The sequence below is a fragment of the Pogoniulus pusillus genome, chromosome Z (genome assembly GCF_015220805.1).
Source record: "Pogoniulus pusillus isolate bPogPus1 chromosome Z, bPogPus1.pri, whole genome shotgun sequence".
In the NCBI taxonomy this organism is placed as follows: domain Eukaryota; kingdom Metazoa; phylum Chordata; class Aves; order Piciformes; family Lybiidae; genus Pogoniulus; species Pogoniulus pusillus.
Genome location: NC_087309.1, coordinates 11,957,015 through 11,973,278, shown reverse-complemented (window position 1 = coordinate 11,973,278; position 16,264 = coordinate 11,957,015). Strand labels below are relative to the sequence as shown.

At 47.0% G+C, this 16,264-nt stretch overlaps 1 protein-coding gene across 1 annotated transcript; it reads left to right on the top strand.

Moving 5' to 3' along the window:
• Nucleotides 1-12,505: 12,505 nt before the first annotated feature.
• On the top strand, nt 12,506-15,654 carry PMAIP1 (phorbol-12-myristate-13-acetate-induced protein 1). Its single transcript, XM_064176713.1, has 2 exons — nt 12,506-12,595; nt 12,905-15,654. The coding sequence occupies exons 1-2, from the start codon at nt 12,544-12,546 to the stop codon at nt 13,015-13,017; spliced, it is 165 nt and encodes a 54-aa protein (XP_064032783.1). The 5' UTR covers nt 12,506-12,543; the 3' UTR covers nt 13,018-15,654.
• The last annotated feature ends 610 nt before the right edge of the window (nt 15,655-16,264 follow it).

The window sequence follows — 16,264 nt, the reverse complement described above, 5'->3', positions numbered from 1 at the left end:
TACTGTTTTTGTGGGTGCTGTCATTCAATGAGATACCACAAAACAGTGATTCCTATGATGATTCAGCCCTGACACAAAACTGAAATCTCACACTATTTAACTGAACTTCCAAACTTCTGTGTGTTTCCCTGGACCAAGCCTTCTGGGCTTTTAGATTTGACACCATCACTGCCACATTTACACACCCTAACACAGAATCCTTTGACCATGTGGGCTCCTGAGGGGAGGCACCATCCCTGGAGGTGTTGAAGAAAAGCCTGGATGAGGCACTTAGTGCCATGATCTAGGTGACTGGATAGGGCTGGGTGCTGGGTTGGACTGGCTGATCTAGGAGGTCTCTTCCAATCTGGTTGATTCTATGATTCTATGACTCTATGACACAGATGCCTAAATTCTTATGTATACATTGGTTTTTGCTTAATGTGGCCTCTCCTAAAGCACAGGGGTGCAATGATTGTACCAACAGCCCTGCAACCAAGTGGACCTACAATCTGTGTCCATGTGTGACTCTCCAGCCTGACTGATGGGAAGTGGCACCTTCATTGCCAGCTCAAGGAAAATGAGGAGTTGGTGGTAACACCAGGTCTCCTGAAAATCTGGAGAACCCCATGACAGGCCAGCAAGGGAAGGCCTTCTCACCCCTTCCCAGCTGATGGATGCCCATGGCCACCAGTGACACCCCAGAGCAGTCACTTCCACAGGGTCATCACCAAGATCACTCCAGCATGTCATAACTCATGGAGTGACAAGTATTACCTGACAGAGTCACATGCCACAGGATCATAAAGGACTTCAGAAAGCAAGAGGTCCCATTCAGTGGAGTCACCATGGTCAGTTAATGGACTCTCATGCCATGGGGTTGTCGTGGAGGGCCTGTAGGTCTGAAAAGAGGTTTATTTGTGCCTCTACATGCCTGGACATGTCTTTCTGCCAGGACCCCTGGTTGTAAACAAATTGTGTAAGCCACACACACCCAGCTCGTGTCTCCCTGGGGCAAATCCATGTGATCCCCATATTTGGGAAAGTCCAGGCAAGAGCTTCTGCCTATAACGGTAAGGTTTGGCTGACTGTCAACCTGATTGGTCATTCTAGTGGCCAAAGAGGCCATTAATTTCGGCCCACAGTCAATAAAGAGGGGTGCACAGGTAAACAACAGCGTGCTCTGGCCCTACCCACAGCTCTTTGGCCCTACCTGCAGCTCAGCTCGGACCACACTGCAGCACTGAGCCGCTCAGACCCCCACACTCAGATGCAATTGCATAGCTCCAATGCTCAGAGGCTCAGACCTCATGCTTTGATTTATTGGCAGCTCACCTGCCTGCCTACCTTTCTTGCAGAGCTCATTTATGCCTGCACATAATATATATATAAAAGGAGCCTATACCCTCCTAAACCAGCTGTGCATATCAGCATGCCATTGTGCTATCAGGACTAGATCCTGCACTGATTTACCTACGGAGCTCAGACTCCTAGCAGACACACACACGACCTGAAGCCATGAAGAACTGTGCCAGAGACAGCACGAAGATTTTTCTCCTGCTCCTGAAGTCCTGCCAAGCTGATAATCCCTGGACACATCATCCAGAAGAAGACAGCAGCACCAAGGCAGAGATCATCCCTCGCCAGGAGAAAAGGTTAGAGGAAAACCTATTTCCCCAGAAACTGGGAAGATTTATCCTCTCCCCTCAAGCCGGGAAGATTCCAGCCTCAAAGAGTCCACGGGCAGAGATCCCCTGAAGTCTGGACACTAGGCACAGGCTGTGACACAGCCCCGGAGGGTGATTAAAAATGAATAACACTTGTGAGTAAAAGCTTTAATACCTCTGTAATATAAGTTGCCTCTGCCATAGAGTAGAGAGAGTTTCAGCCCGCCCCGCTGGGCAAATAACATAAAGATCCCAAGTGGCATTAAGCTGCAGGGGAAACTCCTCTCTCTGTTTATAGTTTGAATGTTTGCTAGTTAAATAACAAATTCCATGTACATATTTTATCCTGAATTGTTTTCATAACCGTGCACTGAACTGAATATTAATATACAGTGGTTGGGGGTGGCAAGAGTTCAAAATATTGAATTTAATAAATACTATTTTAATATAAAATTTATATCACCCCAAAGTAATTTCTCTCCTCCGCCAAATAGGAGTAGGTACTGAAATCCCCCTCCGAAACAGAGGTCACCAGTGAGACTCCAGAAATCAAATTGTCAAACAAGGACATCTAAAGCAGGGGACTCCGTGAATCACTTCCACCAGGAAGTAACTTCCCAGCAGAAAGTAAGATGCAAACCTGAAGCATTTCTGCAGGGGTATTTAGGGGCTTGTGGGGCAGCCTGATGCAGGTAGCCCACAGAGGTTGCTGCTAGCTTTCTCCCTTTCCCTGCCATCCACAGTGGGACACTGTAGCCCTCCTGGCTTGGGACATCCCATCTGGCAACTGTTGGGGCACCTGTTCCTCAAGGTGCTCTGTTGGCTCCTCTGAGTGCTCAAGAGGCACCTTCAGAGAGCGTCTCCCCCTGACAGCACTGCCTGCAGCATTGGGGTCCAGACAGAGAAAGTATCCCTAACACTGTTATCAGCAAATTGCCACACAGGCTCTTAACTAGTTGTCAGAGCCCTGTTGACTCCATGATGCAAACCTGTCCCTGGCATCCCCAGGGCTACAGGTCAGTGAGCACTGGCTGTCCTGGCAGGCTTCTCCCCTGATTTCTCCTTCGTCAGCCCTTTTGGGAGTCCTTTGTCTATCTCTGACTGACACTGTGCTCTGCCATAACTGCATACAGAGCCAGACTCCTGCCATCACATGACATTTAAATTGCTTTGTGTTAAAAAAACAAAGAGAAAAAAAAACCCAAACCCAAAAAACACCACAAACAAACCATAAAATCCCCTAGCTTCTTGTGTCTTTGCAGATGAGAGCTCCTTGCAGATTGACAACTCATGATGAAATAGGCAGGGAGGATGGCATCATAGCCACAAAGCATAATGCAACTCAAGGTGCTGACATGTGAAGATGGGTTCTACTCTCTCCCGTGGGACACAGCCCCCACACTTCCTCACCATGACCCTTGCTCTGCTTACCCCACCTAGCTACCCACACTCCTCCATTCCTCCCCTGCAGAAGTGGGGATGGTCTCTCCTCTGCAGAAGTGAGGATGGTCACACCCCTGCCAAGTTGCAGGCAACATGTGCACAGCACCCAGACCCATGACACGCAGGGAGTAGCTGACACTAGGGCCTTCCCAAAGCACAGAGACCCCAGAGAATAGAAACAGATTGTAAAGTACAAAAAAATACCTTGTTGTTGTCAAGTGCAAACCCCTTTCTCCTGTTTCCCCTATTTACTTCTCCTTTATAAAACTTGGGAGTCAGGTGGTGCATCTGCAGAGACATGTCTGGTGAGGAAGAACACAGTGTCCTCACCCTTGAAAGGAGACTTCTTATTTCTGACTTGTTTGCATGTCAAAGGTCACTCTAGCTGCTTTCCTTCTCCCACCAGTAACCAGCACTACACAGAGGCACAGACGTGGCCAAAAACTGTATGCTGGAGCGTCCCACACCCACCAGATAAATGTGGATTCACGTTCAAAGCCAGCACGGCCATCAAACATGCACATCTCTGTGCTTGTTTTGCTTTCCCTGATGTCACCTGGGAGCAAAGCTGGTAGGTGAATGTGGTGTTCATTCAGTAAAGGGGAATTATGTCTGCAGGTTTGCAGTGCTATGTGGAGCTGCTTCCCACAGTAGGGCTCCTCCAAGGGAAAAATATGGGTAGATCCAGGCCTTAGGTCAGCATCGCAATAGGTGGGCACTCAGGGACGACAGTATTCTCTCTGCATCTGACTGCCCTGTCTCGCCACTTCTGGCATGCCCTCTTCTCTTCTACGAGCTGCTCGTACCCATAGGGAAAGCACTGAGAGCATTTCTTCCTGCAGCTCTTTGTGCCTACAGCTCCTGTGGCATATCTGAAGAGCAGCTGTAGGGAGGCTTTCCATCTCTAGGGAGGCTTTTCATTTTCTCTCCCATCTAGAACAATCAGCAAAAGTCATACCCTCCCCCTCTCTGTATGTCTCTGCATATGAAAAATAAAACCAAAAAGGAAATTACCTCATTTCAGCACAGTCGGAGGCAAAGCTTTAAAGTGAAACTATCTCACAACATGAGATGCTGTCAGCTCCCTCAGACCAATCCAATTCTGTTGCCAGTCTAGTGACAAGTCAAGTGATCCCTCTGCCTTCAGAGCCTATGGTGACCCTACCACCTTTTGCCAAGACACAGTTTCAGCCTGAAACTCTTCTCAGACAGGATAGCCTATGTAGAGAAGTAGGTCATACAGCTTGTTTCACACTTCCATGATGTAACATGCAGATCCTGAAATGGAAAAGGTCTGGCTTCCCCCAGTGATATTCTGGTGGCTGGAGACTGCCAGTACTCACCAGAGCACCTCAAAATGAGTATATCTTGGCAGTATATCTACATCTGTGGAATGAGAGCAGGACCTGTTCTCATACTACTGCCAGCTCCTGAGATCTAGCCTGTGTTGGCCTGTTCATGACATAGTCCCATACTTTCGTGACTTTTTTCCCCTAAACAGATATTTTTAAATGAAAGTTGAATCATATTCTCATGATTGTTGTGGCCAAGTGCAGGGTTCTGCACTTTGGCCACAACAACCCCAAGCAGCACTATAGGCTGGGGACTGAGTGGCTGGAGAGCAGCCAGAAAGAAAGGGACCTGGGGGTACTGATAGACAGTAAGCTGAAGATGAGCCAGCAGTGTGCCCAGGTGGCCAAGAGAGCCAATGGCATCCTGGCCTACATCAGGAACAGTGTGACCAGTAGGACAAGGGAGGTTATTCTTGCCCTGTACTCAGCACTGGTCAGGCCACACCTTGAGTGCTGTGTCCAGTTCTGGGACCCTCAATTCAAGAGAGATGTTGAGGTGCTGGAACATGTCCAGAGAAGGGCAACAAAGCTGGTGAGGGGCCTGGAGCACAAATCCTATGAGGAGAGGTTGAGGGAGCTGGGGGTGTTTAGCCTGGAGAAGAGGAGGCTCAGGGGTGATCTTATTACTGTCTACAACTACCTGAAGGGGCATTGTAGCCAGGTGGGGGGTGGCCTCTTCTCCCAGGCAACCAGCAATAGTCTAGTTGATTGGTTAGGGCTGGGTGATAGGTTGGACTGGATGATCTTGGAGGTCTCTTCCAACCTGGTTGATTCTATGTTTCTATGATTTCCTTGTTAAGACAAGGATCAGAGCCAAACACTCCTAACTTCTTATTCCTACAAATCACAGATGATATGAATTGCAGAGGTCTTCCTTTTTACATCAAATATACATGATGTCTGCCTTTTCCAAATGCAGAGGTCTAATCTTTATGGTGAATAAAACAGCTAAGCTCTGAAAAAGAAATAGAGGAGAAGGCTTCACAAAGGATCCTGGGTCCCATCCTGGCTAACTCCTGCTTTTTTTTTTTTTTTTCACTAATTCTGTTTGGTTTCATAGCATCATAGAATCAGTCAGGTTGGAAGAGACCTCCAAGATCATCCAGTCCAACCTATCACCCAGCCCTGTCCAATCAACTAGACCATGGCACTAAGTGCCTCATCCAGGCTTTGCTTCAACACCTCCAGGGACAGTGCCTCCACCACCTCCCTGGGCAGCCCATTCCAATGCCAATCACTCTCTCTGAGAAGAACTTCCTCTTAACATCCAGCCTAGACCTCCCCCAGCACAGCCTGAGACTGTCCTCCCTTGTTTTGTTGCTGGTTACCTGGCAGAAGTTTTGTTGCATTATGTTTTATCTGGTTGCTAAACTCAGGATTGCTCTAAACAAAATCATCTTTTTTGGGATTTCAAGGGACTAAATGAGTCTTTATTCAACTGGATATTATTCCACAAAAAGGAACTTTCAAAACCCAGCAAAGAGAAGACAATCATAGAATCAACCAGGTTGGAAGAGACCTCCAAGATCATCCAGTCCAACCTATCACCCAGCCCTGTCCAATCAACTAGACCATGGCACTAAGTGCCTCATCCAGGCTTTGCTTCAACACCTCCAGGGACAGTGCCTCCACCACCTCCCTGGGCAGCCCATTCCAATGCCAATCACTCTCTCTGAGAAGAACTTCCTCTTAACATCCAGCCTAGACCTCCCCCAGCACAGCCTGAGACTGTCCTCCCTTGTTTTGTTGCTGGTTACCTGGCAGAAGTTTTGTTGCATTATGTTTTATCTGGTTGCTAAACTCAGGATTGCTCTAAACAAAATCATCTTTTTTGGGATTTCAAGGGACTAAATGAGTCTTTATTCAACTGGATATTATTCCACAAAAAGGAACTTTCAAAACCCAGCAAAGAGAAGACAATCATAGAATCAACCAGGTTGGAAGAGACCTCCAAGATCATCCAGTCCAACATGTTGGAGTAGTCTGATATTCTTTTAACCATGCTAAATAGCCCAGTCCCAGCTGAAGACCAATGGAAGTGTACAAAAGAGACACCACAGCAATGAGGTCCTGCTCAATGCCAGACTAGGAGTCTCAGGTGACTGTGCCAATGTCCAGCAAAGCTTCTTTGGAATCCTTAATTCTCCCATTGAGCCCTGCGTGGGTTGCCAGATTGCTGGCCCAGCTGCAAGGCACCAGCATGCCAGGACAGCTCCAATTGTGTCACACATGGGATTTCCCTTTTTTTTTTTTTTTAAATCTCACACCTGCTGCATACACAAAAACCATGACAAAGAGCAGAGGAGGAGTGGAGAACAGGGGTAATAGGAGGTAGCCAGAGCCTGAAAAAGATCTAGCAAGCTAGCAAGCAATAAAGAATTCCAGAAATGGAGCACGTTCAAATTCTTCACAAAGATAGCAAGACAGAAAATAACCATAGCCACCATCCAAGGGAGGACTTCCACAGAAACCCAGCAGTGATGGTGCAGCTGTGCTAACAGCTAACGCTTGGCGTTTGCAAAGACACCTACGCCCACGGAGCAGAGCTCTTCAACAGATACTCTACCAGCCTGATAAACAGCAATCTATGCCAATATTGACTTTACTAACATCCACTGCTTCTGAATAACAGCTGAAAAGACAGGCTTTTATGAGGATGTTATCATCTTCATGAGTGCTAAAACCCACTTAACAAACTGCCTGATGAATTCTGCCCACTCTTACATGCGTTTGATTTCTCTCAAAAGCTTTCTGGTGACTATCCATAGGCTGAACCAGGAAGGGCCTGACAAGGAGTCACCTGAAGTGTCTTTGATTCTGCTTTTGCAGAAAATTCAGCTCACCAGATAATCTGTCCTGCCTAAATTACAATTGACTGTATAACAACCTATGACCTGGGAAAATCAGTTAAGTTTCTTCGTAGTTACTCCTTGATTAAAGAGCACGCAGTCACTCAGTCTGGGGAAGAGGAGGCTCCAAGGTGACCTTCTTGTGGCCTTCCAGGACCTGAAGGGGGCCTACAAAAAAGCTGGGGAGGAACTTTTTAGGCTATCAGGGAGTGACAGGACTGGGAAGAATGAATCAAAGCTGGAGGTGGGGATATACAGACTGAACACGAGGAGGAAATTGTTCAGCATGAGAGTGGTGAGAAGCTGGAATGGGTTGCCCAGGGAGGTGGTTGAGGCCCCATCCCTGGAGGTGTTTAAGGCCAGGCTGGATGAGGCTGTGGGCAGCCTGATCTAGGGTAGGGTGCCTCTGCCCATGGCAGAGGGTTTGGAACTAAATGATCCTTGTGGTCCCCTTCAACTCTGACTGATTCTATGATTCTATAAACTCTCCTACGCTCCAGCAACATCAGGGAGAGGCTCAATAAAATGGTACTGCTCTCAGTAAGAGAACTCCTTTTCCCACCTTGGCATTGATGGGCACAGAAACATTTTTCAGAAGCATTTTAGAAATAATTAATTAATGCCACCTGTTTGGCACAGAGGTGGTTGCAGCCAAAAAGTTGGGTGTTCACCTCCTCTGCCAGTAATAGTCCATCACAGTTTGTTACATGCACAAGCCATTTAAGTTGACATTTTGCTGAGAAAATTATACACTTGAGCTTTATGGGGGAGCAGGAGAGAGATAACAGCTTAGAGACAGTCCAAGAATTAGTGGCAGGGGCACTAGGTAATATTTAATCAGCAGGTAATTCCTGTGCAAGTAGAGACTACATTTGAGCAGCGTGCAGGCAGGCCTTAGTTTCTTTTCCTAGCTGGTGCTGGATCTGCACCAGCAACTCAAAGTTGAATTGGCTGCAATATTGCAATTAACTATATGAATTTGCACCCCTTACCATAGTGGAGGTGCTGGCAGTGGAGCAGCAGCTGCAGGAGGCCGAAGTTTTGATGCAGTTGCCACCAGAAAATAGCTAATCCAAAGCAAAACCATTTCCTTGAAAAGTGAGATTGATATTAATGCTTAAAGCTTGAGGATTTATGAACATTTACTTGTAACAGTGAGAGAGATCCCTGGAAGAAGGCACCAGAGAAGAGCAAATGAGATCAGTGATAAAGGAAACATGAAAAGAAAAAAAAAAAAGGGGAAAAAAAGGCAGCCAAAGCCACTACCCTCAGTGGCTTGATATGGCCACACCCTGCTGTGCTTTCCCAAAATGACCTTTGGTTTGTGCTCCTGACAAGAGAGCCAAGTTTCCTGCTCAGGCGCTGGGACCCATGAGGATCAACAGGAACTGCCAACTCTGCGGTCTGCAGAAACAGGAAAAGGGAGAGAGAGAAACAAGCAGCTTCTCAGTTAACACAAGAGCTGTCAACACCAAGCAGCCCTGGGAAGAGGAGAAGACAAAATTCAATAAGCAAGGATTTGCTTGAGATCTTACAGTGAAGCACAAAACCAGCTTGAAGCTGATTCAGCACAAATAACTGAGTTCAGAGGGAAAAAAACAGCTCATTTCCCTTCTCTTCTGCTCTTGATTTCGCTTCTGCAACATTCGCTTTCCATTCAGCGCGCCTGCCCACTTCTGTTATTCATACCGAGTCCTTCTAACACTGGCCTTCAGTAAGATGTTAGACCACATCTCCCAGACACTACTGAAGCTTGGGGCATGTTATCCCAAGATGATTCTCCCTTCTGGTGAAATCTGTGTAACGGCACTAATTTTAAATACTGTTGAACAGAAGTAAACTGGAAGGCTGCTCCTTGGGCTGCTCTTCACTGGGAATATGCCCACCTGGGGACCTGTGGTTGTGCTTGGTGGAACCACAGCAAGAAACAGCTTTTGTGGCTGCTCCGGTTGAGCAGTTTCCCAGAGGCCTGTGCTTTCCACAGCTATACTGCTTTATTTAAGAGAACTGAAACAAGCAAACAAAAAAAAAAAGTCAGAGCTCACTGATGGCTCGAAACCACAGTGGACTTTTTTTTTTTCGTGCTCTGCCCTTGTTGTGCAATCCTGTAATTTGCAGTGGCCCCTCTATGTGCTGCTTGTACAGCAGTAAGGCCCTCATACACCAGTAAAACCCTATGGGAAGATGGACCAGATCCAGAGCTGATGCAAGTCAGCTCCTTTCTAAACAGTGGAGCTTCCTGCCTTACACCACTGCAGTAACAAGGGAGATAAGAACTTTAGATACTCCAGCTCACAAATGGGTCTGTTAAATCAATCTGTACACTTAAGTCCCCCACCATTCTTATTACCCTATTACTATTTTAAGATAAAATAAAGTTAATAAATGAATGCCAGCAATTTTATTGTCCTTATGGCTTGTGCCCAGTTCCTCTGATAGGAAGGCATTTCCCCTCCCATGTATGCTCAAAACAAAGGCCCTCTGTTGCTGCAGAGATACAGGGACACATTGCCTTTAATAATCATCTCCCTTTTGAGTGAGGAAGTGTCGCTAAGCAGGACAGAGTCGGAGTTCATCTGGTTTTGCCCTTATTAGAGAAACAGTAATTTACACAATTTGCCTAAGTATTTGATCTCTCTTCAAATTTGCACAAAAAAAAAAATAACAAGCCCCAGGTCATTCCTGTCTCTGCTTAAATGAGCAACATGTACGCCCAGCAGTGCAAGGCACTGTTGTGTCCCTCTTCCCTGAAGCCTCAGCTTGTCAGTGTCTTCCCTGCACTTGGGCGTGCTGAGTGCTCCAGAGCACCGGGGGCACGCAGAGATCTTGGTAAGCACTCCCCAACACTGGTGTCTTGGATGGGCTGCCATGAGTCATGGAGCAGGCACTAGATGCAGCCTTATGCATCATGTGGTGAAGAGCACAGTATCTCCACTGCAAAGGGTGACATCATGCACCCTGACATGCTCCTAAGCTGTTCAGTTACCCTCCTGCCATGTAAAAAACAACAAACTTGTTTTTGAAGAAAGTTTGTTGTGTAACAGGAATAATATGGCCACAGGGCAGCTCTCCCCAAACTGGACTGGGTTACAAACAGAGGTGTTCGAGAGCTTAAATGCAATCCTAAGCACATCAAGTCAGGCAAAAGTGCCTAGAGAGGTAGTATCAACCCCATACTTGAAAACATACAAGGCCAGCTTAGATAATGCTCTGAGAAAACTGATCTGGTTAGTTAAAGCTGTCCCTGCTCACTGCAGAGGATTTGGACTAAATCGCATTCAAAGGTCCCATCCCAACCAAAACATTCTCTGATTCTAAATAATCCTGCGTGCCATACAGGTTTTATACAGCAGGATGACAGACTAAGAATGAATCTTCTCAAAATCAGCTAACCTAGGACACTCTAACACCAGGTCACAACCCAGCAGAGCACACTGCAGTATGCTACCAAAGCCAGTGCCCACTGCAGCCCAGCTACCAACTCAGGAGCAGCCATGCAGAAGCCTCATCCAGCCATAGCCCTTGTTTGGACCTCTCACACTGAGAAATGCCCCATCCATGAGTCAGCACCACTGCCTCTCCCGCATCAGCCCTATGGCACCATTGTGCTGGCTACCTTCTGCCAAGTATCCATGGGGCTTACATTTCCCAAGCAGGGAGGGAAATAAGGTGTGCCATTGCTAACAGCACATATGCAGGGGAAAGAGTTTCTGACTCTTACAGTATACTTCAAAGCCAGTAGCTTTTCCAAATGCTTGATTTCACAGCTATCCCACAGAGAACTGCTTCTCCACAGCCCCTTTCTGAGTCTGTATTTCACCATGGTGTCTTTTCCTGCTTGAACCTGTGTTTTGATGGGAGAAGTGGGCATTTACTGGCTTTCACCCACAAATCTGTTCTTTGTTATGTCTGGCCCATCTGTGTTTTCTTTACTTCAAGCTGTTTTCGTTTCCCCCTAAAAACAAAGGTTCATCCTATGTGCCACCACAACAAATATCAGCTCTCTGAGACAGGAGGCAGATGAATGACTCACATACGACTGGCAGCTCTGCCAAGACCGTGCAACCATCACAAAGTCACGAGGGTGACTTTCTAATTCCAGCTCTTGTTGCTTGCAAGAAGCTTCATCTAAACTTACAGTAAGTGCAGGTGAGCATGCCACAGTGTATGTCAGCCGTGTCACTGTGTTGCTGTGGAGTAGGATCAGGATCCAGCAGCAGAGGGAGGTCCTAAGTTGCAAATGGCATATGATACGGGCTTGATTGTTTCACTATGACTTGTTCAAGGCTGAGTTCCCCAGCACCTTGTTTATAATAATAAAGCGCCGTGTCAGAAATGTCTCCTGGTTAAGAACAAGCAGATCTAAGCCTCTATGTATTCTTGCCCACCACAAGCAGACTCCATCCCTTTCTTCTCCTTGTCCAAGTGCACCCCGTTCTCTACCTCTTCCTCCTAAGCACAAGCACAATCTCCTCCATCTCTCCTGAACCACCAGCACAAGCACAGCTCAACCTTCCATCTCCCCCTGCCTAGCGCAAGCCTGCCTCACTCCTCTGCTTCTTCTTGCCCGGAAGATGTAAAAGCTATCCCTCCACCTCCCCTGACCCAGCAGAAGTCCACCCTACACCTCCATCTCCTCTCCCTTTAGGCACACTTCCTCCGTTTACCCCTTCCTCAGCACAAGAGCAACAGCATCCCGCGACTACTCTATCGCCACCACAAGCACTATCCACCCTTTCATGCCTCCTTGCTCGGTGCAAGTGCACTCCACCTCTCAGACACTTCTTGCCCAGGCAAATGAGAACCCTAACCCCCCACTGCGCCTAGGCCACCACGAGATCACCCCACGCCTCCACTTCTTTTCCCTCAAGCACGCCTCATCCTCCACCGCCTGTCCCAGCACACCCTGCCCCGCCGTCTCTTTGCGCCCCGCAGCGCAGGGGCCGTCGGAAGGGGTCCCTGCTGCCGCCGCTGCCCGAGCGGGCGCGCCCCGGCGCGCTCCGGCACGCCCCGGCCGCCCGCCGAGCACCCGGCGGGGTTCGCCGGGAGGGGTGACGGAGAGGGGCGGCAGGGGGCGGGATTCCCGCGCGCTTTCCAAACGTCACGGCGAGGGGAAAACCCCGCCGAGCAGCTTTTAGGGCAGTGCTCCGCCCCGTCCGCCCGCAGTCGTACCGCCGCTGCCTGGCAGTGCCCTGCCGATCCGAGTGGTGCCGCGCCGTGCCGAGCCGAGCAGTATCGTACCCCGCCGCCGTGATGATGCCTGGCAGGACTCTGCGCAAGACAGCGCCGCCCGCCGCTCCCTCAGGTACTGGAGGGTGAAGGGAGAGGGATGAGGGGATGTATGTGTGTGGGGGGGGATTTAACACGACGCTTCTCTGCTGGGCCCCTTCTCGGCACCGGCACCCGGAGCGGGCAACAGGATGCGGCCGCCCGTGTGGAGGCAAGTCGGCGGCAGGGAGATGTAGCCGCTGCTTGTAGTAGAGGCGGCGAGGGGGCGGGAGGGTGTCGAGTCATTCTGAGAAAAAAAGGGAGAAATTGGAATGTACAGTAGTGACATTAAACACGAATCTGGGTGGGCATTGCGGGTGGTGACGGCCGTGCGTGTGCCCTGCAGAGCGCGAGGTGGTGGCGGAGTGTGCCCTGGAGCTGCGCAGGATCGGCGACAAGTGGAACCTGAGGCAAAAGATCTTGAACCTCCTGACAAAGCTGTTCTGCCCAGAGACGTGACGTCTTCTCGGACACGGCGCGCAGAGAAGCAAGGGAAGACCCTGGCTCTGTGAATTGTAAACAAGAGACTTCGCTGGGAGACGAAGAAAGCTCTTTGGATTGCATTTTGCTGCCTGTAGCCGCTGAAGGATGGCTATTGCAACGTGATTACATCGAAGAATGGTATAGCAATATTGGCGTAGGAATGCCAGGTGGAGAAAGAGATAGCGATGGGCAGAGTCGCTTGCCACGCGCTGGTGAGACTTGGGGCAAGACGGAACTTGCCCTCCGTCTGGCCTGAGAACGCTTCCAGGAGCCTGGTTGTGCCGTTGCCCTCTGGTCCTCGTGGTCCACAGCCACTTTTCAGCGAGGAGCACAGACCACCTTCAGGAAAAAGCCAACAAACGGAACCTGGGGTTGTGTGTGTCATCATGCAAAAGCCAGTTGCTCGGTTTCTGACTGCTTTTGATTTCTCCAGCGTGGATTCTGCTGGACAGGGGATCTGGTGGTGGGATTATTTTGTTAGTTAAGAAAACTACTGTCTATTGAAAGCTTATTTGTTACAGGGTGTTGCTTTGTGGACTAAAACCTACAATTCTATGAATTAATATGATGTAGAATAGTTCTAGCCCATATAAATACATATGATACATAAAGTATAAATATGTGCACCCCATGTGTATGAAATGAGTGTTTAACAGAGACATTAATTGAATGCTACTTGTTAGCTTAAAAGATACTATGAAGAAACGTTTAAAACGTGGCATTAAAATGCATAATATTAACTAGAAGAAAGCAATGTTTTCTGATGGTAAAGGAAATACTTCCTGCAGCACTGAAGGGAGCATAGTTTGGTATAGCATTGACATAAGATATATATGAATATGTATTACATAGATACAGATATTAAGGTATTTGTGTTTGGTGGAAGGATTCTTTCAATATTACAAAGAAATTTTCGAGAACAATGTAACAGTACTGTATAAAGTATGCTGTCTTTATGAGCAACAAATGAACTTGTCAGTAGATCTTAAAAGAGGAATCCAAGTGGAATCTCAGATCTTCTTGAGAACATTATTTATTCAAAGAAAGCAACTACCTCTCTTTGAAGAAATAATATTAATAGAATCGAATGTTACAGTTTGTACAGGAAAGTAGGCTTGGATTTGTGAATGTTTAACTATAATTACCAGTGAAATTTCTTCTGTTGTACTTTATTTCCATTTCAGTTGATGGCAACCTCATTTCAACTCTGGAATGAGGAAGACACTGTAGCACGTCCAGTGTGATGTGTTATGCCTATCTCACTGAGGAGTTATTACCCTTCAGTGACTTTCAAAGACCTTAATAACACATACTGATTGCCATCCAGGCAAACAGGAGTCAGTTCTCTGATAGTCAGTTCATGTCAGACATGAGCCTAAACAGTATTTTTTCGTGGATGCAAGCTATCAGGAAAACAGCTGAAGCTGAACAGGTTTCGTAGCTACCTCTTAAGTCAGTGGTCAGAGTTCCTTCTCCTAACTAACCTTGTACATAAGGCTGGATAGTTGCACTTCATGAATTCTGGTTCTATTGCAACAACATTCTTTTCATGCTTTGCAGTGACTTCTTACTTGTGTTTACAACTAATGTTTTGGTTTATCTCTTCTGAATATGCCTTTGTCATTATATAACTCTGATCACTGTCGCAAGCAACTGTGTATGGCTGTTACTTGTCACTGATTTGACTAAATAGGAGCTGACTTAACACCATCCCAAGGGCATTACTGGGAACTTTGCTGTTGGCTTGAGCCACACGTATGGTTCCCTCCTCCTCTAAAGCCTTTTCAGTGAGAACATGATGTTTCAAGAATAGCTGTCATTCACCTTAATACTTCAAAGTAACATATTTTCCTCATATGCACAGGGGTTGCTTTTTCAGGTATTAAAAATGAAGTGGAAGGAGTCTGTGTTCATCTGAACACCAGCTCCCCAGGCTAGCACCATATGCAACTTGACAAAGTAGTTCATCACAGGCTGCCCTGAGTTTGTTGGAGCCTTCCTCAAACGATGGTGGAATGATCACTAAATAATGATTGTGCCTATCTGGGACTCAGGAAAATTAAGCATTAGCTCAAATGTAGTAGAAGAAAAGTGTTCCGCTCAGTGTATGCTGCTTTGGAATTCAGTAGTAAACAAGGTGCAGGCTTCATTGAGCCTGCCCAGTTCTTCAGCTGTAGCACACATGAATGTTCTGTATAAAAAGTGTCTTTATAAATGATGGGGATATCAGGATTACAGTATTTTTTCTGTCTAGATCTGCAAAGACTATTTGTGTTTGTTTGTTTTTTTTTTTGTGAAATGTTTTTGTGTTTCTTTTGAGTATTGTGAAGAGTGCTAGCATTCACCAAGAGTTCAGGAAAAATGACCTAGATGCAAGATATCAGTGCCAGTATATTAGCAAGCATTTGCTGATTTTGCCCTTGGATTCCTTCTGTTATTTCTGCAAAGGTTCCTCTATGTGACTTCATCAGTGTAAGTTAGTTTTTCTTAAGGCCTATTCTGGATGCAGGTCAGGTGTTTTGCTATATGCTCTGTGTATGTGTGTCATGCATTCTGGCTGAGGTAATAAATATAAAATGTTTGTGGAAAAGAATAAAAGAGTCATTGTTATAATCCAGTGGTCTTTTGTGGATTTTGAATATGTCATTATATTGCACAAATTCCTTCCAGAGTTCAAGTCAGCAGACATGCACCTAGGCAGCAACAGAGTGCCAGTAGTTATGCATTGGGTGATGAGGTTTTTACATCTTCTTTTAAGGGGAACAAGACATAACTATATCCTAGTATTTTCTAGTAACTACTCTTTGCAGAATAGTTGGGTGGTTTCAGGGGCTGCATTACCCCTACCAGAAATGCTACAGCTTTGAGGAAGAAAATCCCTGGCAGTCAGTGAAGGATAGACATCCAAGCCATGGGTTTTGTCTTGGGTGCAAACAGAAAGGAATATACCATTTCACCATGGTCAGATTTTTACTTCCTCTGAGGGCTGAAGCTGGAGTTTTGGAAGAGGGGGAAATTACACTGTTTACTACAAGGGAACAGCAAAAGAATGACACAGAGCTTATTTTTCGTCCTGAAAGCAAAGACTGAAATGTGTCTGTGGACTGGAATGCCTGAGATCCTCACCTGCTGCACCACAGACAGCAGACTTTGCCCTGACTCATGCTGCTTCTCTGTGGCTTCACAGACACAAAGCACCATGTCCACTACATATGCTGCCATT

Coding starts and splice junctions, on each gene's coding strand:
- PMAIP1 (XM_064176713.1), top strand. CDS start 12,544: ATGATGCCTGGCAGGACTCTGCGCAAGACAGCGCCGCCCGCCGCTCCC. Junction 12,596..12,904: donor GCCGCCCGCCGCTCCCTCAG/GTACTGGAGGGT, acceptor TGTGCCCTGCAG/AGCGCGAGGTGGTGGCGGAG.